Source organism: Odocoileus virginianus, chromosome 19, assembly GCF_023699985.2.
Source record: "Odocoileus virginianus isolate 20LAN1187 ecotype Illinois chromosome 19, Ovbor_1.2, whole genome shotgun sequence".
Taxonomy (NCBI): Eukaryota; Metazoa; Chordata; class Mammalia; order Artiodactyla; family Cervidae; genus Odocoileus; species Odocoileus virginianus.
Genome location: NC_069692.1, coordinates 13,284,151 through 13,299,878, shown reverse-complemented (window position 1 = coordinate 13,299,878; position 15,728 = coordinate 13,284,151). Strand labels below are relative to the sequence as shown.

The 15,728-nt window shown below is 37.0% G+C and overlaps 1 protein-coding gene across 3 annotated transcripts in view; it reads left to right on the top strand.

Moving 5' to 3' along the window:
* NKAIN2 (sodium/potassium transporting ATPase interacting 2) overlaps nt 1-15,728 on the top strand; it is a 1,117,882-nt gene that overhangs the window by 533,501 nt on the left and 568,653 nt on the right. For all 3 annotated transcript variants that reach the window (XR_011481884.1, XR_011481883.1, XM_070449853.1), the window contains one exon: nt 1,688-1,825. Coding sequence is in view for 1 of the 3 variants with exons in the window: in XM_070449853.1 (XP_070305954.1) it covers nt 1,688-1,825 (138 nt within the window). In the remaining 2 variants the exon portion in view is untranslated. The remainder of the gene's footprint in view (nt 1-1,687; nt 1,826-15,728) is intronic.

Here is a 15,728-nt window from a genome sequence, read left to right as displayed (position 1 = left end):
CATTGATGGATTCCAACAAGGCACATGTAATACTGCTTAACATCACAAATGGGCCTCTTCATAAGAAGTGTTGACTGCATGGAAACAGTTGAAGGAGTGTTTCATCAGGAGACATTTCAGAGTTTATGAGGCTTGGGTTATGTGCATATTCCATGACAGACTGTTAATCAATCAGAATATCATATTCCACTGCTGGGACTCTGGTAGGTATTTTGTATTTAGAATATGTAGGATAGAATATAGATTCGAGATTCTCTCTCTCTCTTTTTTTTTTTCAAAATTCACTGCCGAGACTAAGTGAAACCTCAGATTTTATTAGGCTGGGCTATTACTGTTACAGTATAACATGGTACCTGGTGTGTCTTAGGAAATAGAGGTGTTATGCCAACAGTTGTCATGAGTTTATTTTCTCCTTCAATGCCTGATAAGAAAATGTGCTGTCAGTTAAAGGAGTGCAGTGGGAATAATGATCATTCTAGAAGCCTTCAAACTAGGCTACAGGTATTTAATTTAAAAGCAAATTGTCTGTTTGAAGAGTTAGGGTGTCCTTTTGACAAGAAGTATTAAAGCAGAGTGATAAAGTATAGTTAGTGACTTAGGGGTTTTAAAATCATTTTCCTCTAAATGCTAGCTGAAAACCAATTGTTGAATGCCTGTGCTTAACATCAGGTTTGTTTACAATGTTTTAGTTTGTTGTCATTCCACCTGAGGGCAGGCAGGAAACATACAGCTGAGTTTAATTCACTCTGTTCCCTTTGCTTTGTTTGATCTGATGAGAGAACTGCTAGCTATTCAAGTTTCATTTTTTGGTATAAAACGGCACTTCTGGACTACTGGTCAGTCTCAGGGGTCTTTTTTTCGGTGAGTCGGTTGGTTGATTGGTTTTGCTTTTTTCCTCCCACTGTTTAGATTTTTACATATGACTTAATTGTAAATTTCTAAGCACAGATGAATATAGAAGAATTTGAAATGCCTTGTTTCTTGTTTTTAAACAGTGATGCTTTATTTTTGTTGTCCATTGTTTGAAGTTTCTTTTAGGGCCCTCCTTTTTTCCTGGTTACTGTAGATAACTGGATATGATAAAAAAAAAAAAGTCACATTTGATTTATAATCTAATCCTGTTAAGGTTAGAAGGACCCTAGACATTCGTCAAAGTCTTACATTTTACAAATAAGGAATCAGACCCCAGAGAAAAGAAATGACTTCCTGGGGCACTACAGCTGTCTAGTGACAGATCAACATCCAAAGTCTGGTCTCTTGACTTGCTGAAGAGTTCTTTTTCCTCTCCATCAACCCCGTTTGTTCTATTCCCAACTTATACGATGACATCTGAGCAGATTCTAACAACAAACCCTTCATGTGGACGTCATTCCCCAAGCTTGCTGGTTGATGACTTCAAGTGTTTGACAGTGCATATGACAATATAATTTATCTTGTGACTGCACAGATGACATCCTGCGAATACTATTTGATGCCGCCACAGGATCATCCCTGAAAGGATTGCAGCTGTCTCGGGATCCATAGCTCCCATAGTCTTCCTCTGAAATATACCCCAAAATGTCATTCTCACTGTTAAAGACAAATGCCAGATATGGTAACACAGTTATAGTTGCTAATTATCATGTCAATGTGATCCTTTTTCCTCTCATCACTGTGCTTATCTATATATCCTATTTTGCTCTTCTAGGTTTGTGTGCTGGAGAGGCAAATATTTGACTTCCTTGGATATCAGTGGGCACCTATCCTGGCAAATTTTGTACATATTATTATCGTCATTCTTGGTTTATTTGGAACCATTCAATATAGACCTCGTTACATAACAGGAGTAAGTACCCTTCCTGTTTTCTAAAAATTTTATTGAAATAGAGAAAAAATATGCAAACTATATATGTCTTGAAAATTATTTGTAAACTCTCTCTTTAAAGTACCATGTACTTGTTTATATACTTTCATGTTATAGCTACAGTAATTAAAAAACTGTCAAATTTAAAGCACTTGGCGGTGAGTACCAATAAATGGTACTTTCAGCAAATATTCTTTTGTAATTACAAGGACAATAGAAATGCTATGCAAAAAATTATAAAGTCATGTTTTCCAATTTAACAGATTCTAATGGAACTTTTTCCCATTTTAAATAAGTATATTTGTTAACTGAATAAAGGTAGTTTAAAATCAATACAAATGAACATATAGTATTAATGTAAAAATGTCAGTACATATTAGGGTGAATATTTGACATACTTGAAAGCCAGAACAGTCTGGACCACTCTGTGTCTTTCACAATTCTTTATTTGGCTCGGAGGAAGTATTTTGCATTCTCACTCAAGTTAAACTTACTTAACATAAAAGTGAAACCCAACTGTGTTGTAGTTGCTATGGGAACCATAACAGGATTTTTTACTTTTGTGTGTGTCTCAGATCTCAGCTATAGCTCTTCATTAATGTAGATTTTTTTATTGCCACCATTTTTTTTTCTGCCGCTTCTGTTTTTTTGACAAAGCAAAAAATGTATAGTATCTATTTAAAATTGTAAAGCAAGTTTTTGATAAAGGCATTTATTTGAGACAGTGTAGCTAAAGATCTGCCTTATTCAGTGCAAACCAGCAAGCCTTCTTGGGTCTTATGAAGCTTCGTTCACATAAAAGATGCACTCCTATGACCTGTTGTTCTCTCTGGCATCTGGAACCAGATAAAGCTCATGGGTACTGAAACAGGCAATATGGTGGCAGCTGGGACAAAGGGGTCCACTGTCTGGCTAAGGCTGAGTTGGGAGCCCCATAGTCTTCTCTGGGAACACACCCAGTTGAGCACATGTCCACTCTAGGGGTATGCTTCCATGTAAATCTTGTAATACTTTTTACAAGATTACAAGTAGGATGTGTTCTGCAATGCATAAGATATAGTAGTGTTCACTTTCTTGTATAAATTGTAATTTGATCCAATATAAGGGAGGTGGTACAGTGCATGAGAGTGGGTTTTCTGTAGTCATAATTCCAGGGTTGAACTCTTTCACCTACCAAATTCTGTGTGACTTTGGACAATATAACCTAACCAATCCTTAGTTTCTTATGCTAACAATGAAGGTAATGATTATATTGACTCAGTTCAGTTCAGTTGCTCAGTCGTTTCTGACTCTTTGCGACCCCATGAACCACAGCACACCAGGCCTCCCTGTCCATCACCAACTCCCGGAGTCCACTCAAACCCATGTCCACTGTGGAGAAGGCAATGGCACCCCACTCCAGTACTCTCGCCTGGAAAATCCCATGGACGGAGAAGCCTGATAGGCTTCAGTCCATGGGATCGCTAAGAGTCGGACATGACTGAGTGACTTCAATCTCACTTTTCCTTTCATGCATTGGAGAGGAAATGGCAACCCACTCCAGTGTTCTTGCCTGAAGAATCCCAGGGATGACGGAGCCTGGCGGGCTGCCATCTAGGGGGTTGTACAGAGTCGGACACGACTGAAAGCGACTTAGCAGCAACAGTAGCAGCATGTCCATTGAGTCAGTGATGCCATCCAACCATCTCATCCTCTGTCGTCTCCTCCTCCTCCTGCCGTCAATCTTTCCCAGCATCAGGGTCTTTTCCAATGAGTCAGCCCTTCGCATCAGGTGGCCACTGTATTGGAGTTTCAGCTTCAGCATCAGTCCTTCCAATGAACACTTAGGACTGACCTCCTTTAGGATGGACTGGTTGGATCTCCTTGCAGTCCAAGGGACTCTCAAGAGTCTTCTCCAACACCATAGTTCAAAAGCATCAATTCTTTGGCGCTCAGCTTTCTTTATAGTCCAACTCTCACATCCATGCATGACCCCTGGAAAAACCATAGCCTTGACTAGACAGACCTTTGTTGACAAAGTAATGTCTCTGCTTTTTAATATGCTGTCTGGGTTGGTTATAACTTTCCTTCCAAGGAGTAAGCGTCTTTTAATTTCATGGCTGTAATCACCATCTGCAGTGATTTTGGAGCCCCCCAAAATAGTCAGTCACATGCTTTAATTTAATTGTTACATGCCATTATGTGAAAGAGTCTCAATTTACCATTCCTCTTCCATTAGACTTTGAGGCTCCTCCATGATTTTATTCTAATAAATAGTATTACTCTGAGTATCACCATATAAGTATGTCACCTCCACTTGTGATAAAGTTCCTGGAATAAAAATATAGGTGTAGATCAAACTTTTTGAATGGCTTAAAAGTTTTTTGCTTCTTTGTTTTGAGGAGTGAGTGGGATATTATATTGGGTTGGCCAAAAAGTTCATTGGGTTTTTCTGTGACATCTGTTTGACCAACTCGATATAAAATGACCTTGGCACAATGATTGCTATTTAAAAGCTTACCTTGTTTAAAAAAAAATTTCGTTTATTATCATTTGAAAATAATACTGAGCTGTAGACTAGTAAGAGCCTGATAGGCAATTTGAAATAGAGTGTGGTAATATAACTTATTGGTTGAACTACCACTTTTAAATTGCTACAGCTCTCAAAATTTTTTGTGAGATTTCTGTGTACTAAATTAAACTCATCTTCTTAAATTCCATATGCACAAATCTTTTCAAGATAGGACACTGTCTCCAGTGTTCCATAAGAGTTAGGATGCCATGGCATGCCTTTAAGATTGTTAAACTTTCGTATAATTGAGAGGATCTCTTAAATCTTTCTGAAATCTTAATAGCATGTCTTAGCACTGCCTCTTTGATTTGATCTTGACTTGCAGACACCATTCTGAACTTGTTATTTTTCTTGAGACAATGTTTTTACTTGGAAAATCTAAGATGCTTCTAGCAAGTCTTCTGTTAACAATGTACCCTCTAAATTGAACTTGAAAACGGGACTGTTCCTTTAGCTTATCTCTCATAATATCATGTTATGTGTAACTAAAAGATGACAAATAATACTGTCAACTGTTTGCTTGGAAATCCCATTAGCCAGATCCACAAGTTTGTAGGTATATTTTCTATCTTCAAAGTTACTGCAGGTGGTATTTAGCCTTATTGTTCCCACAATAATTATTCTGAGTCTTCTTTTCTCCAGTCCTCAAAAACCATTTCTTTACTATTTTTCCTGTTTTCCCTGATAGTCTTCTCACTGTCCTTCTGGCCTCCATCTGCCACCTTATCTCAAAGTTAATACTATGTATTTTAGGTTTGTGTTATAGTATCACTCAATTTCTGTACTAGTTACCTATTTCTATGTAATTTCTATATAATAAACCATTTCTGTGTATCAAATTAGTGGAATCTCGTGGCTGTGATGCCATGTTGAAACTCAAAAGTTGATTCATGAAAATAGAGAATTTGCCATAAAATGAAATCAAGGATTTTCAGTTTGCCTAAAGATGATAAAAAGAATTTCAGTTAAATGAACTTGAATGGAATCATAGATGACAGAAATTCTGGTCAAAGAAGGATCTGGGTTTAGCAGGAAAATGCAAAATTAGTGACAAGCTGTAATTAACAACACAGTACTGCTGCAGTTAAGAAATATCCATAGTCTCTCTGTATTCTGGATATTAAGATATTAACAATGAAATTTCTTTTCCTTTCCCCTGAAAATGTAAGCTTTTATGATTTCTATATTTGTCATTTTGCATCACAATATGAAACAACTCAATATAAAAATAGAGATAAGCACTTTCATCAGTTCATAACTGAAATTTATGTTTGTACATTTTCTTCATCTATGTGCAATTGAAATGTATCTGATTATGCTTCATCTCAAATATGTGTATTAATTTTTATTTTATGTGATATCAAATAATTTTGGAATTCATGGGGCTATTTCTTTGATCATGGTCCACACAGTCAAAGGCTTTAGCATAGTCAATGAAACAGAGATAGATCGTTTTTTCTGAAATTCCCTTGCTTTCTCTATAATCCAGAAAATGTTGGCAGTTTGGTCTCCAGTTCCTCTTCCTGTTCTAAACCCAGCTTGGACATCTGAACTTCTCGGTTTGCATAATGCTGAAGCCTAGCATGCAAGATTTTAAGCATGACGTTTCTTGCACGGGAGCTGAGGGTGATTGCCTGATGGTTAGCACATTCTTCAGTATTACCGCTCTTGGGAATTGGGATGAGGATTGACTTAGTCCAGTCCTGTGGCCACTGCTGGGTCTTCCAGATTTCCTGACATAATATACACCTTGATGGCATCAGGGCTGGATGAATTACAACCCAGAATCAAGATAGGCAGGAGAAACATCAACAACCTCAGATATGCAGATGATAGCACTCTAATGACAAAAAGTTAAGAGGAACTAAAGAGCCTCTTGATGAGAGTGAAGGAGAATGAAAGAGCTGGCTTAAGTGCAGCCACTATGGAGAACAGTGTGGAGATTTCTTAAAAAACTGGAAATAGAACTGCCATATGACCCAACAATCCCACTTCTGGGCATACACACTGAGGAAACCAGATCCGAAAGAGACACGTGCACCCCAATGTTCATCTCAACACTATTTATAATAGCCAGGACATGGATGAACCTCGATGCCCATCAGCAGACGAATGGATAAGGAAGCTGTGGTACATATACACCATGGAATATTACTCAGCCGTTAAAAAGATTTCATTGGAATCAGTTCTAATGAGATGGATGAAACTGGAGCCCATTATACAGAGTGAAGTAAGCCAGAAAGATAAAGACCATTACAGTATACTAACGCATATATATGGAATTTAGAAAGATGGTAACGATAACCCTATATGCAAAACAGAAAAAGAGACACAGATGTACAGAACAGACTTTTGGACTCTGTGGGAGAAGGCGAGGGTGGGATGTTTCGAGAGAACAGCATCGAAACATGTATATTATCTAGGGTGAAACAGATCACCAGCCCAGGTTGGATGCATGAGACAAGTGCTCGGGCCTGGTGCACTGGGAAGACCCAGAGGGATTAGGTAGAGAGGGAGGTGGGAGGGGGGATCAGGATGGGGAATACATGTAAATCCATGGCTAATTCATGTCTATGTATGACAAAAACCACTACAATATTGTAAAGTAGTTAGCCTCCAACTAATAAAAATAAATGGAAAAAAATAAAATAAAGTTCCACCTGACCAGAAAAAAAAAAAAAGAATTACTACCTATATGTATTCAAAATTAAAAAAAAAAAAAATCATGGCATCCCACCCCATTACTGCATGGCAAACAGAAGGGGAAAAGGTGAAAGTAGTGACAGATTTCCTCTTATTGGGCTCCAAAATCACTGTGGATGGTTACTGCAGCTGTGAAATCAGAAGATAATTGCTCCTTGGCAGGAAAGTGATGACAAACCTATACAGTGTGTTGAAAAGCAGAGACATTACTCTGCTGACAAAGATCCATATAGTCAAGGCTATGGTCTTCCCAGTGATCACGTACAGTTGTGAGAGCTGGACCATAAAGACAGCAGAATGCCAAAGAATTGATGCCTTGGAACTGTGGCGCTGGAGAAGACTCCTGAAAGTCTCTTAGACAGCAAGGAAATTGAACCAATCAATTTTAAGGGAGATCAATTCTGAATATTCACTGGAAGAACTGATGCTGAAGCTGACGCTCCAGTATTTTGGTCATCTGATGCGAACAGACAACTCAGTAAAAAACTCCACGATGCTGGAAGAGATTGAGGGAGAAGAAGAAGAGCGTATCAGAGGATGAGATGGTTAGACGGCATCACCAATGCAATGAACATGAACTTGGGAAAACTCCGGGAGATGGTGAGAAACAGGGAGGCCTGGTGTGCTGCAGTCCATGGGGTCGCAAACAGTCAGACTTGACTGGGCAACTGAACAATAACAGCAATCTCATTGTTTATTTAACCTTTTACATATTATATATTATATAATATAATAAATATATTATGGTATGGTATATACAGGGGGCTTCCCTGGTGGCTCACTGGTAAAGAATCCATTTGCCCGTGTAGGAGATGCAGGTTTGATCCCTGGGTCAAGAAGATCCTTTGGAGAAGGAAATGGCAACCCACTCCAGGATTTTTGCCTGGGAAATCCCATGGACAGAGGAGTCTGGTGGGCAACAGGAATCACGAAAGAGTCAGACACGACTTAGCAACTAAACAACAATGTTATGTATTACTATACATCATACTGTTTTCATGTTTTTATGATAAATATTTCCCTGTAATCATCTCCATAAAAAATACCCCCATCTTCATTTGTGATTTTGGTCCTTAAAAAAGATACCTAAATAAAACTAAGCAATATGAACAAGTTTAAATCTTTTAGTATATAGTTGACAGTTGTGTATCCAGAATCATTGTATTAAATTATCCTCCCACCAATGTACAGCAGAGTGTATTTACTGCACCCCTTCTAACCTGAATACTATCTGTTCTCATGTTTTTTTAAGCTACTGAAAGAAAAAGTGTCATTTTTATTGCATTTCTTACCTTACTGAATTGAACTTTTTCATATTTTCATTAGCCATTTTTATTTCCTTTTCAAGGGGTTGTCATGTTGTATTCATTGCCCATTTTCCCGTGGAGCCTTAGTGCTTGTCATAACAATTTTTACATATGGATCGCTTAGTAAAGGTCCTTACCCTTTTAAATATCATACATTTTCATTTTGATTTTTATTATTTTCCTCTAATTAAAATGAACCTTCCCTTTGTGATAACTTCTATGTATTTTTTTAATTTATTTTTAGTTGGAGGCTAATTGCTTTACAATGTTGTGTTGGTTTCTGCCATATATCCATGAATCAGCCTTAAGTATACATATATCCCCTTTCTCTTGAGCCTCCCTCCCATCCTACCCCCATCCCACCCCTCTAGGTTATCACACAGTGTCATGATATGTTCATTACCTGTAGGCCTAATTTTGCTAAAACAAAAAGGCAGATGCCCAAAAATAGAAGCTAAGAAAAAAAGCATCACTTTCCACATTTGCTATTTGTAGAGAGTTTCAATTTATTGATGGCACATATTATTTGATTTAATTGAAAGCTTCCTCCCCGCCTAAAATAAGTGTGTGGACATCCTTGAAACACTGAATACAGTAGCAACAAATAAAATTTAGAGTGTTGGTAATGAGTTTCATTTCCTTAACTAATTTTCTCTTTCATAAGAGCAAAGAAGAAAAATTTACAATAGTTAATTGGAACAAGAACTCATTAGTACCCTTTGAAGTCCTCTGGCATTTCAAAGAATATAATATGTTGAAGTAAAAGTAAATGGATGATTTCAATTCCAAGCAAAGGACATTTGAAGCAAGAATCCATAAAAAATCATCTGTATCGTGTAACTCTATAGCATCAAGAGTCCCAAAGAAAAGCCCAGATTAACTTTGGTGGAATAATTCATACATAAATACATACAAATGGCTCCCATGAAAGAATTACCTTATGTCATAAATGAAATTGCCAAATACATCTTCATTTGGGCTAAAGACACTGGCAAGCAGAATATGATTTGAGATATCCAGTAGTTGTTAGTTAATGACAAAAAATGTTGATAAATTGCATGCTTTAAATTGTCTAAAATAATCTGAGGATTATGTGGTTCCTAACTGGGAAAGACACAGCAACTTTTTTTGGTGATGTTACCACAAGATGTGTTGTCATAACTCTCATTATTTTTTCCTTTTTTTCCCTTTCTTCCCTCTCTTCTTTCCTTCCTTCCTTTTCTTTCCTCTTTCCTTCTCCCCACCCTTCTCCCCTCCCTTTCTCTGTATTTAACCAAGTTATTTTGAAAGAAAGAAGAATACCTTGAAGAATATGGAACCACTGACTTGGTCTGTTAAACTCATCCCAAAACTAGAAATGAATTCAAAATAGCTAAAAACCCATTACTCAGATTTCGTAAAAACAACAGAAGAGAACATACCAAAATCACAGTAATATTTATAGGAATCATATATCTTCTTTTCTTACTATTTACATTAACATTCACAGATGCCACTAGATTACTTCCTCTACAAATCCTACAAACCTCACATTAACTTCATAAATGATCTGTTCAAACTCATGTAACTAGGAAATAACAGAGCCGGGATATGGACCCATGCTCTTAACCAAAGCCATACTCTTAACCACCATGCTGAACTGCCTTTTATGTGCACAGCTCAAAGGACCATAATTTATCTGACAAATGAAACGTTAAGATTTTGGCAAATCCAAAATCTGTCATGGCATTTGCCGTCTGAAGAGAAGTTAGATTTTAAATTGCTGTCTGCCATTCTTATATCAAGGTTAATGGTTTTTGCTATGTATTTAGTGAGGAAATAACCTTATGTCTCCAGAACTAAGAATACGAAACCCTAATAATGCATATTTTATTTTTGCAGAAGGACAGTATCACAGGGTATCCTTAATTTCCAGAAATAATGAATTTAAATGGTATTTAAAAATTATTTCTTATGGCAATCAACATTTGATCATGGTAATTCATATAGGTGCATATGTACATATATATGTATGTAAACATTTGCATATGATTTATAGTATATATTAATTAAGAACAAAAGTATCTCTAAATTTATTTGCAAGGAGCTTTAAATAGCTGATGGGAGAATTCATTTCTATATTATTGAAAAAATAACCTCATTGTATACCAAAATATGCATGTTATGTATATTTCTGTTCCTATAGAGTTTTTCCGTGACATCAGTTTAGGTTTAATAAGTAATCCAAATTAAACAAGTGGGAAAAACTGGGATCAGTATCCTGTTTTGTTACCAAAAAAATCCAGAGATTGAAATATTATGTGATGTGATGTGAAAGTTGCTCAGTTATGTCCAACTCTTTATGTTATGTACAACAGTTATGTACAACTCATGTACTATAGCCTGCCAGGGTCCCGTCTAAATGGGATTCTCCAGGCAAGAATACTGGAGTGGGTTGCCATTCCCTTCTCCAAGGGATCTTCCCGACCCAGGGATTGAACCTGGGCTTCCTGCATTGCAAGCAGATTCTTTACTGTCTGAACCACCAGGGAAGTCCTTTAAAATAGTATGGTTACAGCTAATTTTAGGAAGCAGGAATATGATGTTTAGAAAGAGAAGCCAATATTCATGAATTCTCATTCCTTGGTTTTTTTAAAAATAATGAATTATCAGACTGTCATTATACCTCTACTGATTCTTCAGAAATAATGAAGAACTGAATACTGCTTTCAGTTTGCATACTAAAATTTTAGATGACTAATTTCACATTGTTAGTGACTACTAAACTTTGATTCCTCAATTTGAGACACTTTTTTCCCTACAATTATTATTTAACATATTAATACTGGTTTATCAATGAGTATTTCTTTGTGAATTGACACACATCCTTCTCTCCTTTGAGGGAGAGCAACTTCAGACACCTTCAGACAAAATGTCATCTGTTTTGACTTCCTTAATTTTGCTTTCCTTGAGACAGTTTATTAAAAGAAAGGAAACGTCATCTGGGACAAGTCTTGAAGGCCACATGGAGTTATCAAAAAACAAAGCTAAGACCTATTTTATAAAACTATTCTGTTATGGCAATTTGGGACATGTATAGACTCCTCAGAGGGTGTGCAAGATCAAATAGAAACTCAATTTGCACGGGAAGAAAAAACTCCATGTTTTTGGAATTTGCTATTCACTGATAATCAGCCATTATTGGAATTTTAAGTTTTTAAGGAGCTCAGGTCCCCGTGGAGACTACAACCAACAGCAATAAATGAGGAGTAAATTTTGTGTCCTACTTCCAGGTCGTGTGTTTCTTTCACTCTAGTAATATGACTGTCCTAAAAATTTGTGTACTCTATTTGGTCATTTCTAGGAAATTATTAATCTATGTTTAGGCAGTTGTTTTGAGTATTTGATTCATTTTTTACAGGAAAAAATATCCAAAAGAAAATGTATTGCAGCTGAAGCATTAAAAATGCACACTTTCCGTTCAGGACAGAAAATCAATGTATAATAGAGATGAAAAGACTTGAGATAGTAGTAAATTAACATTGCTTCTAATGACTTAGTAGTCGTGAAAATAAGTCTTTTCCCATAAGCCTGGGAGGGGGAAAAAACATCAAGTTTTATGGATTTAGCCTCTAGTTCTAAAATAAATGTAGTAATGCAACATGGTGAATGCAATTTGTTCTCAAAAGGATATAGTCCCTTAGGGAATTGTGGGCCATTTATTCTACAAGAATATACTTGTGCTCACATTCTGTTGTTAGGCTGTGACTTAAGATTTATAGAATGTGGCAAATATAAGTAATTACATTTTAACAGTCTAAATAATTCCTGTTTGTAAGTCATCAAATAATTTTTGGAAAAAAAATCTGAGTAGAGATGTCAGATGGATCAGTTCAGTTCAGTTGCTCTGTTGTGTCTGACTGTGACCCCATGGACTGCAGCACGCCAGGCTTCCCTGTCCATCACCAACTCTCGGAGCTTGCTCAAACTCATGTCTGTCGAGTCAGTGATGCCATCCAACCATCTCACCCTCTGCCGTCCCCTTCTCCTCCTGCCTTCAATCTTTTAGTGAATCAGTTTTCATCAGGTGGCCAAAGTATTGGAGTTTCAGCTTCAGCATCAGTCCTTCCAAAGAATATTCAGGACTGATTTCCTTTAGGATGGACTGGTTTGGTCTCCTTGCAATCCAAGAGACTCTCAAGAGTCTTGTCCAATATGACAGTTCAAAAGCATCAATTCTTCGACCCTCAGCTTTCTTTATAGTCCAGAATTTTAAAAACAAAATGTAAAATTATACTTATAATAAGATAAAAATCCTCTTCCTTGCCTTTCTCCAGCTGTTCCTAGTCTCTTTAACAGTTCCTGATCGGTCTATATATAGACATGTCAGAGGGTCTATAAAAGCAAAATCATTTTACTCTAATTTATTTTTGGATCACACTGTTTTGACAGACCTCCTCCCAAATCTCCCCTTCCCACTGGAGTTTGTCTTTCTTTTATTCTTGAAAGTGAGAAAACAGGCTTTAAAAAAATATATCCTATTTCCATTTCTTACTCATTCTATTCATATGTTGGAAACCCATTGCTTTCCTGTTTGAATTTCGGCCATTTTCTTTTGATTTGACCATGATTTTATCAGTAGCTTTTTGTTTTTAAGTTAGGCTCTTCTTCCCTGGAGATTTCCCTCTTTCCAGTCTAAATTGGTGTCTCTTCAGGCCTATTACACATCCATCTATCCTTCTCTGCACCCCCTGAGTTAGATTCATGGTTTCTTAGATCCTACCTATTTTCTTTCTAATATCTTCACACAAATTTCTGAGAAAGCTTGTTCAGGAGATAAACTTTCTGAGTTTATTCTACCTTTACACTTGAGTGATAGGTTTACTAGAGGCAGAATTCACAGGTGAGAATCAATCTTCCTTCAAGCACTGAAGTAATTTTCAATTGTATTATAGGAAGCAAGGTTACAGATGGGAAGTCTGAATTGATCTGTTCTTCATTCTTCTGTAGATAACTTGAAAAAAAAATCTTGCAATATTCATTTCATAAGGCTTGTCTTACTGTTTCCAAAGGAGGTGTTGAGTGTGGACCTAATTGAAAATTTTGTAGGCCTTTTTGATTTAAAAGCATGAGTACCTTCAACTCTGGAGTGTTTGTGTATCTATCATTTTGATGATTCTCAATGCTTTTGACCATTTGGCTTTACCCTCAGGTAATTTCATTTAACAGTTATTATGTATTATAACTTTGTTTATTTACTTATTTTAAAAATCTCATGTTTTTTTTTTTTTTTTTGCTCTAGAGGATTAAATGCTTCTCTGTTTCCAAAGGAGGTGGAGGGACTATGCTTGTTTTCCAGCCCACTTTTACACTCACTGTTATTCGTACGTTCCTTCCTCATCTCCAGATTATAAAGAATTCTGCCTAGTAGTTAATCTTCCTCTGTATCTGTGGCTCATCCATACATTTTGTGGACTGCCAGTTGCTTCTCTCTGCTTATTAATAAAAACTTAAATGTCCAGTCTTCCTCTTCCGGCAACTGACTGAAATAGCTCTATTTTGCTGCTCATAATTTTAGAGCTGTAGAAGTTGCATGCTGTTTGCCTTTTTGAATCAAAAGTGGAACAGTAACTGTTAAAGTGTATTAAAGGTGGTGCTAGTAGTAAAGAACCCACCTGCCAAGGCAGGAGACATAAGAGACATGAGTTCAGTCTCTGGGACAGGAAGATCCTCTGGAGGAAATGATACCCCACTCATATTCTTGCCTGGAGAATCCCATGGACAGAGGAACCTCGTGGACTACAGTCCATGGGTTTGCAAAGACTTGGACACAATTGAAGTGACTTAGCATGCACATACACACAAACATATTTTACTTTGAAATCATTTCATTTTTTCAGGGAGATCTGAACAGGTGGCTTTGTTATATAAAGGTATGGAAATCCAATAACTATTAGAATTCCCTCACTCTTTAAAAAGTCCTTCAGTGATTCTTTATTATATGGTAAGCACTATGCTATGTGTAAGTTATACCATAATGAACAAAGCCTCCAAATGTTTCCATTTTAAAAGAGGGGAGAAGAAACATGTAATGATGTAAACACAATGCATATCATAAATTCTATGAGAGATGTAAAGGATATCACAAGTTTCCCAGAACAGATTCGATACGCCAACCTGGGAGCTGGAAAGATTCAGGAGATCCTTCAGAGAGGAAATGACACATAAATTAAGACTTAACATTTGAGTATGATGGGGAAGACCGAAAGAGGTGAGAATTTCAGACAAAGATAACAGAAGTAAAAGCATAGAGGTGTTTAAAAATTTAATAGTATTTTTATTGATTTGTATTAGGTCCACATGTCTGCTATACAGAGGCTGGACTAGTTAAAAGTAAGGCTAACTTTGTAGCCTTTTTTTCCCCCTCAGTCAATCTCTCCCATCAGAAAGCTTCCATAAGCCTCTTATCATTCTCCATCAGTGGGCAGACAGACTGAAAACCACAATCACAGAAAACTAACCAATCTAATCACATGGACCACAGCCTTGTCTAACTCAATGAAACTATAAGCCATGCCATGTAGGACCACGCAAGACAGACGGGTCATGGTGGAGAGTTCTGACAAAATGTGGTCCACTGGAGAAGGGAATGGCAAACCACTTCAGTATTGTTGTCTAGAGAACCCCATGAACAGTATGAAAAGGCAAAAAGACAGGACACTGAAAGATGAACTCCTCAGGTCCTTAGGTGCTGAATATGCCACTGGAGGTCAGTGGAGAAATAACTCCATAAAGAATGAAGAGACAAAGCTAAAGCAAAAACAACACCCAGTTGTGGACGTGACTGGTGATGGATGTAAAGCCCAATGCTATAAAGAGTAATATTGCATAGGAACCTGGAATATTAGGTTCATGAATCAAGGCAAATTGGAAGTGGTCAAATAGGAGATGGCAAGACTGAATATTGACATTTTAGGAATCAACAAAATAAAATGGTGTAGAATGGGTGAATTTAAGTCAGGTGACCATTGTATCTACTACTTTGAGCAAGAATCCCTTCGAATAAATGGAGTACCATCATAGTCAACAAAAGAGTCTGAAATGCAGTACTTGGATGCAATCTAAAAAATGACAAAATGATCTCTGTTCACTTCCAAGGCAAACCATTCAATATCATGGTAATCCAAGTCTATGCCCCAACCAGGAATGCTGAAGAAGCTCAAGCTGAACAGTTCTACAAAGATCTACAAGACCTTCTAGAACTAACACCCGCAAAAGATGTCCTTTTCATTATAGGGGACTGGAATGCAAAAGTAGGAAGTCAAGAAACACCTGTAATAACAGG